The following is a 12,866-nucleotide window of genomic DNA, read 5'->3' as shown; positions in this document are numbered from 1 at the left end:
AAAAAGACAAATTAAGAGTAAAAATAACAAATGAACACAGTCAATCATGTTGCTTGGATAATAATAATTCTCCCTGCTCCAGTATAAGAGCCTCACCTGTGTGCAGTGGATCACAGTGAAAAGGCGACAGTCATCATGGAGGCCAACAGCAGCAGTGCTGAGGTCTCTTCAGGACGAACAGACAGGTTTCGATTTGACCCTGAAAACACAGACAAGCAAACGGAAGCCGAATGCAGGTCAGGACAGTGTCACTGTGATTAGAGTGTACATCAAAGCATGTTCCAGCTTATCTACCTTTTACTTGTACAGTTTTTAACACTGTGGCTGTCCTCCTGGAAGCAGTGTTTTGTGCCTCGCACTTGAGAGTGACAGATTCAAGCGGATGATCCAATGTCATCTCGATCACGTTGCCCCTCACGGTCTGACCGTCCACAGACGACAAGTAGCGACACGATGGCAGACACTCGGCGGAACACGTGAACTTATACTTTTGTCCGATTTCTATAACGTCAGGGCCTTCGATCTGGACCTTTGATGGACCGGCTGAAACAAAGATAGTGAGGACAGATCACGACATCACTAATTTGAACTGTACGTGATTCAAAAATACAAATGTAATAGACTACATCAATTCAAACCATGAAGAAGACCCAGAAGTTTGAAGGAAAACTCAGTAGGCTGTTTTAAAACTGGAACTTATGTTTTGTGTAAAGACTTTCAGAGGTCGTGGAATTGGGTTACTTTTAAACTTGCTGCAGATTGAGTATACCTGTTTTGCTGTAAAAAATATGGTTAACCTTATATAAGATAAACGGGTACACTGAAATTCTGTATATATACACATATCCCATTTACACAAAACACGCACTCCTAACTGTTGTGTTTTCCCTTCTCGTACCCGTTTCCTCCTCCACCTGCCTAGAAGTCATACATTTACTGTTTATAAGTACTTTTATAAGTACTAGAATACACCTCATCATGGTAATTCACATACCACTGACAGGTTTTAATGTTGTGGCTATATATATATATATAGCTAGCTGATTCCCCATGTGTCCACTCTGTATGCTATGCCAAGCCAGCAGTGGTTTATTCAGCATGACAGTGGTGTAAACCTTGTCTTTTAACAACATTGGATCATCCACTCTCAACTGTGATTAGCCTATATTATTAAGGAGTTGTGAATTAACATGATAAGCTTTATCAGCTGAGCTAAAATAAAAAAATTGCCTATTTACACATGTATTTATTATAAGTATATGATTGAAATACAGTGAAGCAACATGATGAGGTGTTTCACTTGAAATAAAGCACTACATTAACTACAGTACATGCATAGGACATACACTCACGTTATCCAGGCCAGTGGAGAAGAACAGAGCTATTGTTTATTTTACATTTCTTATTAAACAATAGTGTTTTAGGACCTTGGTTAAAGAACTGTTTTAAACAACAGTGTGAGTTCTGGTATTGGGCTTGTTTTGGCTCACAGATCTGGCAATGCAGCAGTTCTGTCATGAACCAGCAGCTATGAGTTTAGAATTGTGCTACATCTTTCAAAGTTAAAGATAAAATCAGTTATAGTCAGAGCTGCCAACTCTCAAGCTTTCGCCGTGTGAAAAACCTTTTTGCATGTTTTCACACGCACTCACACACCCAATTTCTCATGCCCAAAAAAAAATCTGATTTTGGGCCGAGACACGTTCGTTCCTTTTCTACTCCCCGACGGTAGATGCCCTATCCGCTGCATAGACATCCAATTTACCCCAAAGAGTATAGGAGTCACGAAGTTAGCGACAGAAGAAGAGTTACGCCGGGTTCACACCAGACGCTGAAGCGCCGCACCGCGCTAATAATATCACATACATTTGCTGTGATCAGCCTGCAGTAAAAACGGCATTTCATCACTTTTTTCAAGCATATACTTACTTGTTTCTCCAACATTAACTGCAACAGCGTCCCAACATGTGTATTTTTGTCTCATATGTGCTGAGGATCATACAGCTCACTGTACTTCTCCACTTCAATTATTAATTTAATGTCATCCATCCTCAAGAACTTCTCCGCTGTTTGCTCCGTTCAATGTCGGGTGTGGAGGGTAAATTACGTATTCTCCACTCAAGCCTATGTGGAGAATACGTAGCGCATGCTATATTGTGGTACATCGACAGTCATTGAGGCACAACAACAGTTTTCTGGTTGAATGTTTAGCTCAAGTCTAGAAGGCCCTACAAGTCATGATCAGATGAACATGAATCAGAATAAGTTCAGGTATTGCTCATCTTAAGCATACCACCCAAAAATCCACTAGAATGCAGGAAATAACTAGCCTGGGTGCCAGACGAATTCAGCCCCGCCCACAACATTTTTTGGTCGGGAAGTTCGGTCTGGAGTCGCTCCATTGGGGAGAAATTATGCTCCGAACAGAAGCTGTTCGGACCAATCACATTGTCAGGGCGGGCTTTATACGATGATGGACAGATGATCAGCCATAGATATGTGATCAGCAGTTACGTAATCAACTACGTCATCAAACAGCGCTTGGGTTGACTTCCACAAACATGCCTGCCGCTGGAGAGCTGAGATGTGTAGATGCTGCCATTGAGTCTGTTTTAGAAGACATCGATAGCGCATTCATTTTGAAAGAGGAACAGAGAAACACGATCAAGGCATGGCGATGCAACTCGGCGTGTATGACGAGGTGGACATTATTGTTTCATCGATAAAACTATTGCATGTTCGCTATGTGGCAGGAGGTTTCCCTGAACGCAGCACAGCGAGGACGTTAGCAGCTGGAGGAAGCAGCCCGGAGCTAAGCCTCCGCTGCTCGGCTTCATGTCCGCAGACGGACTGTCAGTCCAAGGGAAGGGAATCTGGACAGACCCGGGTCTGGGTGAGGAGTTCCGAAAGTGAGGGCTTGACAACAACCGGACTGAGAGGTCGAGAGCCGTCAAACAGAGCTATCTCTAAGCGGCTAGCTGCTCTCTCAGCGGGGCTTAGGAGTACAGCAGCGCTTATTTACAAGTGTAACCATTGAACGGATTCCGTTTAACTGCCACAAGAGTTGTTCATCTTGTAATAAAGATCTCAATGAGGAAACACGCTGTGTTGTTTTTTTATGGTAAGAGAAAGTCTTGACTGTCTGACTTAGTAAATAACTCACAATGTCGCTAAACATACGTCACATACTACGTTGCTCTGATTGGTTGTAGGTCTATCCAATTGAGCGAAGAGGCATTTTTTTTCCTGGTACGGTTGAAACACGCCCCATAATCACAGCCCAATGGAGCGGTCTCAGACTCATATTCTGACTAGAATTGAGTTCGACAACGTCAGGCTAGGAAATAACATCTGCTTAAACCAAAATGTCCTGGGGGTAGACCTTCAGCTATGTCATTGCTTCACAAAATGTAACCAATGTTGTCCATCTCCAGTAGGCCGCCCCTATCAACGACTCTGCGACCCACAAACCACCAGAATGCACAACAGGGGTACAACGCCAAATTAATTCCAATTCCCTGATAATTGAGCCACCAACGTGTGTGGCTGCGTGCGAAGCAAAATTTTGGCCACCCCCGACAAAATCTCACTCGAAGGTTTTTTGAAAAGTTGGCAGCTCTGTTATAGTATTTCTTCCTCTGTTTAGCTAACATGTCGATGTTAGTTAAATTAAAATAGTACAACATGCTTGTTTGCTTTCTTGCCTTGAGCTAAAAGACAAGGTTGATACCACTGTCATGCTGAATAAACCACTGCTGGCTTAGCTTATCATACAGACTGGACATATGGGGAATCAGCTAGCTTAGCATAAAGACTGCAGGGGCCTAGCTAGGAACCTGGTACTCTCCAGGTTTGAGGCCCTAACTTTCAGCCACAGATAAATCATGAAACTCTCGACTTACTTATTACAGTAACCCGTCGCGTGGCAGAGACAAACAGCCCAGACACACTGTTGGTGGCTCTGCAGGTGAGCACCGTGGAATTATTCATCTCCCGAGGAACAATAGAAATCACATTTCCTTGACCACCAATCCACGGGCCATGATCTGACCTCCAGGTGTAGGAACAAGATGGCCGACAGTGGGCGTGGCAGCTGTAGGTGTGGCTCGAGGTTGGATTCATCAACTCAGCGCCTGTGATGGAAATGTTGGCAGGTCCGTCTAAGGAAAGGAGACAGATCACAGTCATCAGGACATTGATATCCTGAAGGATCTTATACAACTGTCAAAATCAGCAACCTCTTACCTAACACCTGCAGTTGCTTCGTTGTCGTGGCGGTCTGCTTTGTGTCCTCCTCTGTGGCCGTACACGACACCATTAAAGCCTCCACCCACTCGTTTACAGTGAAGGCCAGTACGTCACCCTGACCCTGAGCGGTCTGCCCATTCAGAGACATGGAGTAGAGACATCCAGGGCATCCGGCATCACACTCCACGGTGCTCGGCACTCCCACCGTCACATAGTCCGGACCGATTATTGTTACATTCACTAATCCTGAAAATGTCCCTGATGGAGGAACATTCATTTTCACATCTATTTAAAGCAATCATACTTAGTTATGATGATTTAATAGTATCTTGATATTTAATATTTAACATTTTTGACACAGATAACATCTTTAGTATAAGATTTAATGTTTGATTTAATTTAAAATCACTTACTGTTATCACTTTCACCTTGTTCAGGCTGCTCTCCATCCGAAGACAGTACAGACTGAAGTCCTATCAGGCAATTGGAAATACTGACACTTAGCATTGTCTACAGCTTTTAATTATGTCATCCTCTACTTGTCACCAGTGCAAGGATTTGCCCATTTGTCCCAGAAAGTTGAAAACCAGTTGACGTTGTTTGGTCAAACTATAACTCAAGACTGAGACCTGATGTCTAATTTTGAATCTTAAATACATGCTAAAGTATAAAAGTGCCATGGATGAAATCAGAACTGACATTAATATGTCTAGTTGTTGCTTAATTTATTCTCTACTCATGCTGCTATCACTCTACTACTCTTAGCTTTTACCATGATTTCATGAATGTCGCTTTAGGCCCCAGACATTATATAACTTTCAAAATGCATTATTCAGAATATGAGTATAGAAACTATTACGACCATTATGCAGAAAATTGTCTCTTGTGAGTTATATAATGCTATGTTAGTTGGTTAAGTTTACTGTTGTAGATGGTAGAGGTGGAGCTTACTGTGATTCACACATTGTTGTGTAACTTAATATATAACACTAATCTGCTATTTAGTCATATAAACACATACCGATATATCATCAATGTATATACTATATAAAAGCGTATCGATTTTGTATGTGGAATCTTAATATGCTTAGGGACTACTAACAATAGCTTTAAAATATATATAAAAAGTACAACATTTCCTTCTAAAATGAAAATGAAAATCACATTGTAGTGAATTATCAATCAAATTTAAAGCAGGTAATATACAGAGCAGCTGGTTTTCATAGTATAAACATATTAAAAACAAGAGTCAAAGTCCGTGCGGCAGCATTAATATACGCAGTCATCACAGCGAAAAAATTCAACCTTCTCACTGTGATTTTGATCATAAGTAAAATAAATCCTTGTGTTACCTGCCAGAAACAGCAGCAACAAAAGTCTGCTGAGGTTTGAGAGTCGTCTGTTCTGTTTAGACGTGCAGGTTTGATCCATCTTCTGTAAGAATCTGATTAAAGGCCACCAGGAAATAAGGGATAAGTCAAACATTAGCAGGCAATCCGGTCTTATCTGAGCGAGCTGGTAAGAAGCATATCTGCCTCATTGGTCAGTCTGATGATAATATATTGACTGGATTGTTACCATAGTGGATATAAAAAACAAGATTCCCTTTAAATACATTTTTCCAGATTTTCTTTAGCAGCAGCATTTTCAACATAATTACGACTGAATATTTCCTCAGTTTTCCAGCTGGGATAAGAGTCCCTGCAGTTGCAGGAGTAAGTTCTTACGTTTCTGGCTCAGATTCAGTCTGAGGGAGTGATCTGCAGAATTTATTGGATCTGAGAGTGAATCCAAAACACGTAATGTCACAGTTCGGATCTCTGTAAAGAGGAAAATGCAGATTTTAAATCGGTTAATTCGAAATAACCTGCAAAAAAATCATCGCTCTGTGTGAAAACATCAGCTCCAGAGGAAACAAAAAAAGGCTGTGAGCATTAGTCCTGGAGTCGAGCTACTGAGGCTGATATGAAGTGTGAGTCACCGTATTAGTCACTTCGGCCCTCCCAGTTGGTGACCTCGCCCTTCAGCTCCATTAATAACCTCCATTATCTGAATAAATTATCAAATTACAAACAGATCAAAAACCTGTTGCATAATGGACACACTGACTGAGTTTATTGGAGGAACAACAATTAGCAAGAATATGATTTCTATGGATGAAGGAGATAATAGCACCAAACTGAGCCTTTGAACCATTTCACAAGTCACATTTATTGAAAGAAAAAAAAACTAATTACATCACTTCAACAACATAATTTCTACAAAAATACAAAAAAGTCCAGAATATATTTGCATGTTCTTAAGTGGGAGCTTGTGCAACTTTGAGTGTAAGTGTGTGTGTGTGTGTGTGTGTGTGTGTGTGTGTGTGTGTGTGTGTGTGTGTGTGTGTGTGTGTGTGTGTGTGTGCGCGCATGTGTGCTCTTAAAGTGACGTCTCCTTCGAGTCCCTGGTCGGTCTGAAGGTCAGGATCTCTGTGAAGGTGTGACCTGACAACACAAAGAGAAACATGATGCATCACTTATTTTACATCAACACATTTACTTCTGTCTTTTTTAAACCTGAATTTTTCTTTTTCCTGCAAATAAATTCTAAGCCCATTAGCGCCCTCCTCTGGCAAACAGCAGGTGCTGTAACAACTCTGCTGGCTGCGGTGCCTCTGAATTTAACTGGCCTACAAATCAACAAACCAAAAGTTATTCTAAGCAGAATAAAACCTTAAACCTGCATTAATAAAACATTTCTTGGGCTTTGTTAGACAGTACAACAATATGAGAACACAATGCTGATATATATTGGGGCCTTAATTTCATTGAAATCAGCTGCTCCTGGAAACAAGGCTGCAAAATGCAACTCCACCACTAGATATAACTAGATTCTACAGCCTACCAATTACATAGATAGTGTTTTGACTTTTTAGTGACTTTAAATGTAGCTTTTAACCAAAGTCATCTTCTCCGCTCCCTCTTACGTTTCCACTGGTCCAGCGGCAGGTCTGTGTTGTCCATGGTCTGATCATAGGGCAGCGCCTCGGTCTCCTCCTCTGTGTCTCTGAACTCGCTGAAGAAAGGCAGGTCCAGGGCCTCGGAGGCACTCACCCTCCGCTCAGGGTCCAGGAGCAGCATCTTCTCCAGGACGCCCACGGCTGCAGCGGGGCACACGGACACGTCACAGTCAGAACCACAGAACCAAGCAGAACCAACAGGTGGAGAAAACAGGTGGAGAACAGAGAGCTTCACGTACCATTGGAGCTGGCTTTGGAGAAAATAACATCCAAATCTTTCTTTGGTACTTTTGGCAGACTTCTGATGTAGTTTTTGGCCTGTTGAGACAAAAGGGGACAGAAGATGAGGGAATGTTTGGAGCATATTTTAATGGATGGTATTTTTTTCCCCCTTTCTTTATCTTTTTATTTGACAGATTGTTTTCACACCATCTAAATTCTTCTCTTTACAGGAACAAAACTCAGGAGGTTGAGGTCAAATACTCTGGATCATTTTTAAATCATTACTTCTCACCAAAGAAGAATCCCTTGATAAACCTTAGAAAAAATGACTATTTATACCTCATAGGACTACTTAACAGATGATACCAACGAGCTAGTAGCCGAAGTAGGTACAGTAAAATTGGGGTGAAAAAAGTTAAATTAAATCGAATCTAGAAATCCAACCACAACATCATGTTTTATAAAAGCGAACATTTTTCGTCCAGTTTGACGATATTATTATTTGAGGGGTTTTACAGGTCAGCTTGACTTCAGTCAGTGACATCACATTTCAAAAAGTATATATACTGTGTGATTTCTGTGTATTTGTTACACAAACTATATAAATGAAGAAGTCCAAACTTTCCACAGCTGAGGTCTGAGGAAACAAACAGCAAAGTACAAACATTTTGCAACCGTCGTTCAGCTCTGCTCAACTCAGCCAGAGACTGTTTCCCTCTCAGAAGCATCGAGTGTAACTTTAACGTGTCTCACATCTTGGCTCTGCAGCTTCACAACGAAGTCGGCAGCTGGGGTTCCTGTGATCTTCATGATTTCTCGGAGCTGGTCCAGGTCTGACAGGAGCTACGGTTAAGTTCCATCTGTTACATGGGAACTTTCTACAGTGCTCATGTGAGCAACACGAAGAGACAGTAGAAACAGAGAAAGAGGCGAATAAATGAGTCTAATTTCTCTTTACAGTCTGGATCTTAATGAGTTTTAGCCAAGTACAACAGATCTATGTAGAAGGAAGCTTCATTTCTCGTGCTGATAGAGCCCCACTGATATGTTATATGTATCAGATTAACCATAAACGTCAGAATACATGACCGAATTTGAATTAAAGAAATGAACATTTTTAAGCTACAATACAAATATAAATGCACTGGTTAAAAAAAGCATAAACGCCAACACTGTTGTGCCTGTGAAAGGCTCACATTGGCCGAGATGCTCTGTGAAATGATCAATGATAATGAGATATCTGCTTAGACACCATTTGTGAAGGATACGATCGCTTCCCTTGAACAGCGGCTTTCCCAGCAGCATCTCTGCCATGATGCAGCCTGCAGACCAGATATCAACTGCAACAGAGAACAAACATCAGCTTTTCCCATTAATCTCTTATTCTTATTTTGTCTCATTCGCATCCGTGTGGACAGACGAGTGTTTACCTGTTTGCGTGTAGTGCATCCAGTTCAGTATGACCTCGGGCGCCCTGTACCAGCGCGTCACCACGTAGCCGGTCATCTCAGTGTCCGCCTGTCTCGCCAGGCCAAAGTCAAGAATCTAAATTTAAAAAAAAGCTTTGATAAGAAAACGTGTAAATGTGTACAAAATACATGTCAAGATATTTTGAGTTGGGTTACCTTTAACTCACAGTCCGGGTTAATGGCTAAATTCCCAGGTTTAAGGTCCTGAGGTGTGAGAGAAAGGAAATATGACAATATTAATACATTAAGATGATCATCAGGAGACATTTGTTTGACAATTTTATTTGTTTTGAGGTGACACTGCCCAGTTAATTTAAGGTTTTTACCAAATTAATATATATATATAAATGTAAGCAAAAAAGGGTTGAAACAAACTAAATCCTACTCTTCATCACCATCACAACTAATTCATATCTTCAAAGCTAACTTCTGCTATATCTGAAGGGCAAAGTTGAGGAAAGAGGCTCAGACATCTGGGACTTTCAGTAATAAAATGTAACAGCGTATAGTTCTGTTCTAACACACACACACACACACACAAACACACACACTCTCACACACACACACACAGAGTAAAGCTCCCTTTGTGGGAATCCCGATGAATGGAATTGGGCGTGAAATGAGCAAGAACCCCCAGCCCCCTAAAGCTCATAGTCTGAGAGGTCAAAGTTCACACACCCTGTGGATGATCCCTGCGGAGTGGATATACTGAGGAGAGAGAGAGAGAGAGGGAGAGAGAGGGAGAGAGAGGACATCAGCAAGTTCAGCTCAACTCACTGAAACAAACACAGGAGCATCAACGTATTCTTTGAACTGTATTCACACTGCGAACAGATGCTGTGTTGTGTTTGGTGTTCACCTTGAGTCCTCTCATCATCTGATAGATGAGGAACTGCACTCTGTCCTCGGACAACCTCTCCAGCTTCATCAGCTTGCCAAGGTCTGTGCCCATGAACGGCATCACCAGGTAACTGTGGAGGAGAGGAGAGAACGGGAGTCTCATCATCAAGCTATTGCTCCGACTGCTTTCAACGTGGGTGTTTGGAAAGAGGCAGAGGAACTCACAAATCTCGAAGCCGGTCCAATGAGATCTCAGCGGTGAAAACATCCATCAGTCCAATCACCTGCTCGGCGAGGAGAAATAAAATCAAAAATGATATCTGATTCTCATAGAGTGCACAAACCCTTAAAACAGAATGTTAGTTTGAAATCATGTGTTGTAATTTCCTGTTTTCTTAATTCCCCGAAGAGCTTTTCTTACATTTTCATGCTTCATGTGTTTGAGGAGTCGCAGCTCTCTGTAGGCCCTTTTGGCGAAAAGCTTGGACTGGAAGGGCCGCTGCAGCTTTTTGATGGCCACCTGCATCCCTGTGCGGCGGTCCCACGCAGAACTGAAACACACAGATACTTATTATGCAGGAAAGTTTGTCCTAGTTCAGTTTTATTCTGAAAAATACTCATTCTGTAGGAAAACTAACGCAACAGTGATCTATTTTCTCTGTGGTGCTGATCAGGACGTCCACATGTGTGATGAATAACAGGGGGGACGCCTCAAATGGAGCCATCATTTATGTTGTTAAGTATAAATGAGTCTTTCCTGCGACTGCCAGTCACAGTGAATGCTGTGTGGGGGGAAAGAAAAGGCCCTTTTTTGATTGAAGACAAAATAGTGGTGCGTTCTATATGCTCTTAACTCGGGGGTCTTTGACTTTCTAACAATGAGACTGGGGGTGGTGTTCTTTGTTCGTCCTCATCCACACAACACAATGCAAATAGAGGCCCTGCAGAGCCAGCTGTGGATGGATAACATACCAACATACCCCAACACACAAGCACTGCTCTACTTTACCTGGGGAAAATATAATCAAAATGCTACACGCAAAGTATGGTGGTGAGTTTATTAGTTGAGTTTAGGTGTATTGATAAGATAAGATGTAAAATAATCCTCGTTTAGTTCCAAACTGGAGAATTCACCATGTTACAAAGAGGGAATCCAAAGATCCAAACTCAGTAGGGCAATAAATAAATAAAAGTATACAATATAGACACAAAGAGCATTACAATTTTTTAAAATATATATATATATACAGTGTGAAGGTGTTTCACATGGATACAATTTAATTTGAGGATGTAAATTAAACCAGAGAATGCAAAAAGAAGTACTTGTTGGTTTCCTATAGTAGAGAGCTGCAATGAGAGCAGTTCTCCTGCTGTTTCCACTCTGAGCTCCCAGTGGTTTCTCTCTCAGGGACCAGGAAGAGCTGGTTTTGGATCAGGATCCATAAAGTCTGGCTCTCAAACCGCTAATATAAACAGTATACAGTCACAACTCCGTTGGGCTTTTCGAGGGGGGGTTGTTTACTCACCTCACTGTCCCGTAAGCTCCCGTCCCGACCTGCTTCAGGTCCCGGTACCTCTCCGGAACCTCCCACACCGTCCGGTTCACCTCCTGCCGGTAGTAGCCCGTCCTGGAGCGCACCGCCATGGCCCGGCCTGCTCGCACTCAACTCGGCTGAGTTCAGGCTGTGGGTCCGCTCTCCACACGGGTCCGCTCCGCTCCGCTCATGTGAGGAAACGTGTGTTATGTATTTCCTTGTGTTCCAGTGAGTCTATGGTTCCAGTCACAGCCCGAGACGCGCAGTCCGTCCCGCAGCCAGAAGTTTGGGTGCGTGCGTAAAAATTCCTCCAGATGAACCAGTCGACCACTTGTGAGACGCGCAGGGTTTCCCCGGTACACCCCCCCAACACCCAGACACACACAGGGACTCACTGGTCGCCCAGGGCAATCTGTGGGTGTGTCTACAATGTGTGGAAAAAAAACACCAGCAAACCAAACATCTGGCCAACTTTAAATTACACCGCTGTAAAAGCCCCCTGGAATATACACTGTGGTATGCACTTTATGTTTTTAAATCATATGCATCCATAGTTAATTTGTGACTGATCATCACAGATTACTTTTTTTAAAACATTGTTAAATATATTATACTATGTAGTATAGTGGTTTTGCTATTGATTTGTGCAGATTCCACTGCACTACATTTCTTTGACAGCAGATGTCTCTGTATATAAAGTATCTCAAACCAGCTCCAACTCCAAAAGCAGAACCTAAGGATGGTGTTAATCATCAAATACTGCCATACATGATACTAATATCATTCACAGGGACCAAAAGAGTCAATTTACTTTTAATACTGTAATATGTTATTTATACTAGGGTCGTGCATGTTTTGTTGTAGGACAAAAAGAAGTGACCCCATAGTGACAAACAGAAATTATGGTGTTTATTCTGTTGAAGCCAAGACTTGCCAAGTGACGTTTACCCGTTAATGAGAAAATCATCCGAAATATCTTAAAAATCTGAGAGCGCACATTCAGTGTGATGATTTGAAACTCATGGCTACAGCGGAATCACATGCCAACACGTATTCAAAAGACTCGGAAATCGTAACACACATACACACAGTATACATATACATTCGGTTTGCAGTTTGCTATTCAAATCCATCACATTTACAACATTCACAAAAGCACGGAACACTTGAAACATTCAGAGTTCTAACACGCCCGGACTAAGACATCTTCAGTTCATTTGGACTGTCAATTCAACATTTCGCTTCCAGTGTCGATGGACGACTCGCACAAAAGGCTACATGTGCACCTCCAGTGTGAGCCATGAAGGAAAACATACTTTACAATGTCTCTCCTGTGTTTCTCCAAAATGAAGCCAAAGCGGTGAAACAATGTTTCAGGTGTATTTATATTTTCCAGGTAGAAATAATCTGATTGAGTTGAACTTGAGAGCGGGTCACAGGACCACATTTCTCCTCGCATGACAATAAGGCAACAAAAAATACACATTAAATAGGACTTCTTATGCTACTTGGCATTGAAAGGTGAGTTCGCCAAACAAACCGAGAAAATGC

General features: G+C 42.0%; 1 protein-coding gene across 1 annotated transcript; it reads right to left on the bottom strand.

Moving 5' to 3' along the window:
* Positions 1-6,669: 6,669 nt before the first annotated feature.
* Positions 6,670-11,425, bottom strand: mapk12b (mitogen-activated protein kinase 12b). Its single transcript, XM_061072779.1, has 12 exons — positions 11,307-11,425; positions 10,202-10,331; positions 10,006-10,064; positions 9,800-9,911; positions 9,619-9,648; positions 9,097-9,144; positions 8,902-9,016; positions 8,740-8,811; positions 8,225-8,304; positions 7,489-7,567; positions 7,217-7,390; positions 6,670-6,734 (listed from the first exon to the last, which is right to left on the bottom strand). Exons 1-12 carry the CDS (start codon positions 11,423-11,425, stop codon positions 6,670-6,672), a joined length of 1,083 nt encoding a protein of 360 aa, XP_060928762.1.
* Positions 11,426-12,866: the final 1,441 nt, after the last annotated feature.

This window comes from Limanda limanda, chromosome 1, assembly GCF_963576545.1.
Source record: "Limanda limanda chromosome 1, fLimLim1.1, whole genome shotgun sequence".
In the NCBI taxonomy this organism is placed as follows: Eukaryota; Metazoa; Chordata; class Actinopteri; order Pleuronectiformes; family Pleuronectidae; genus Limanda; species Limanda limanda.
Note: the sequence above shows the minus strand (reverse complement) of the source record. Positions and strands in the feature narration are given on the sequence as shown.

Excerpts from the sequence above, each read along its gene's own strand:
- mapk12b (XM_061072779.1), bottom strand. The coding sequence starts at position 11,425 with ATGGCGGTGCGCTCCAGGACGGGCTACTACCGGCAGGAGGTGAACCGG. Across the intron at positions 9,649-9,799 it reads AGATGATGAGAGGACTCAAG|TATATCCACTCCGCAGGGAT; the intron begins GTGAACACCAAA and ends CTCTCTCCTCAG. Across the intron at positions 9,017-9,096 it reads ACCCGGACTGTGAGTTAAAG|ATTCTTGACTTTGGCCTGGC; the intron begins GTAACCCAACTC and ends TTTTAAATTTAG.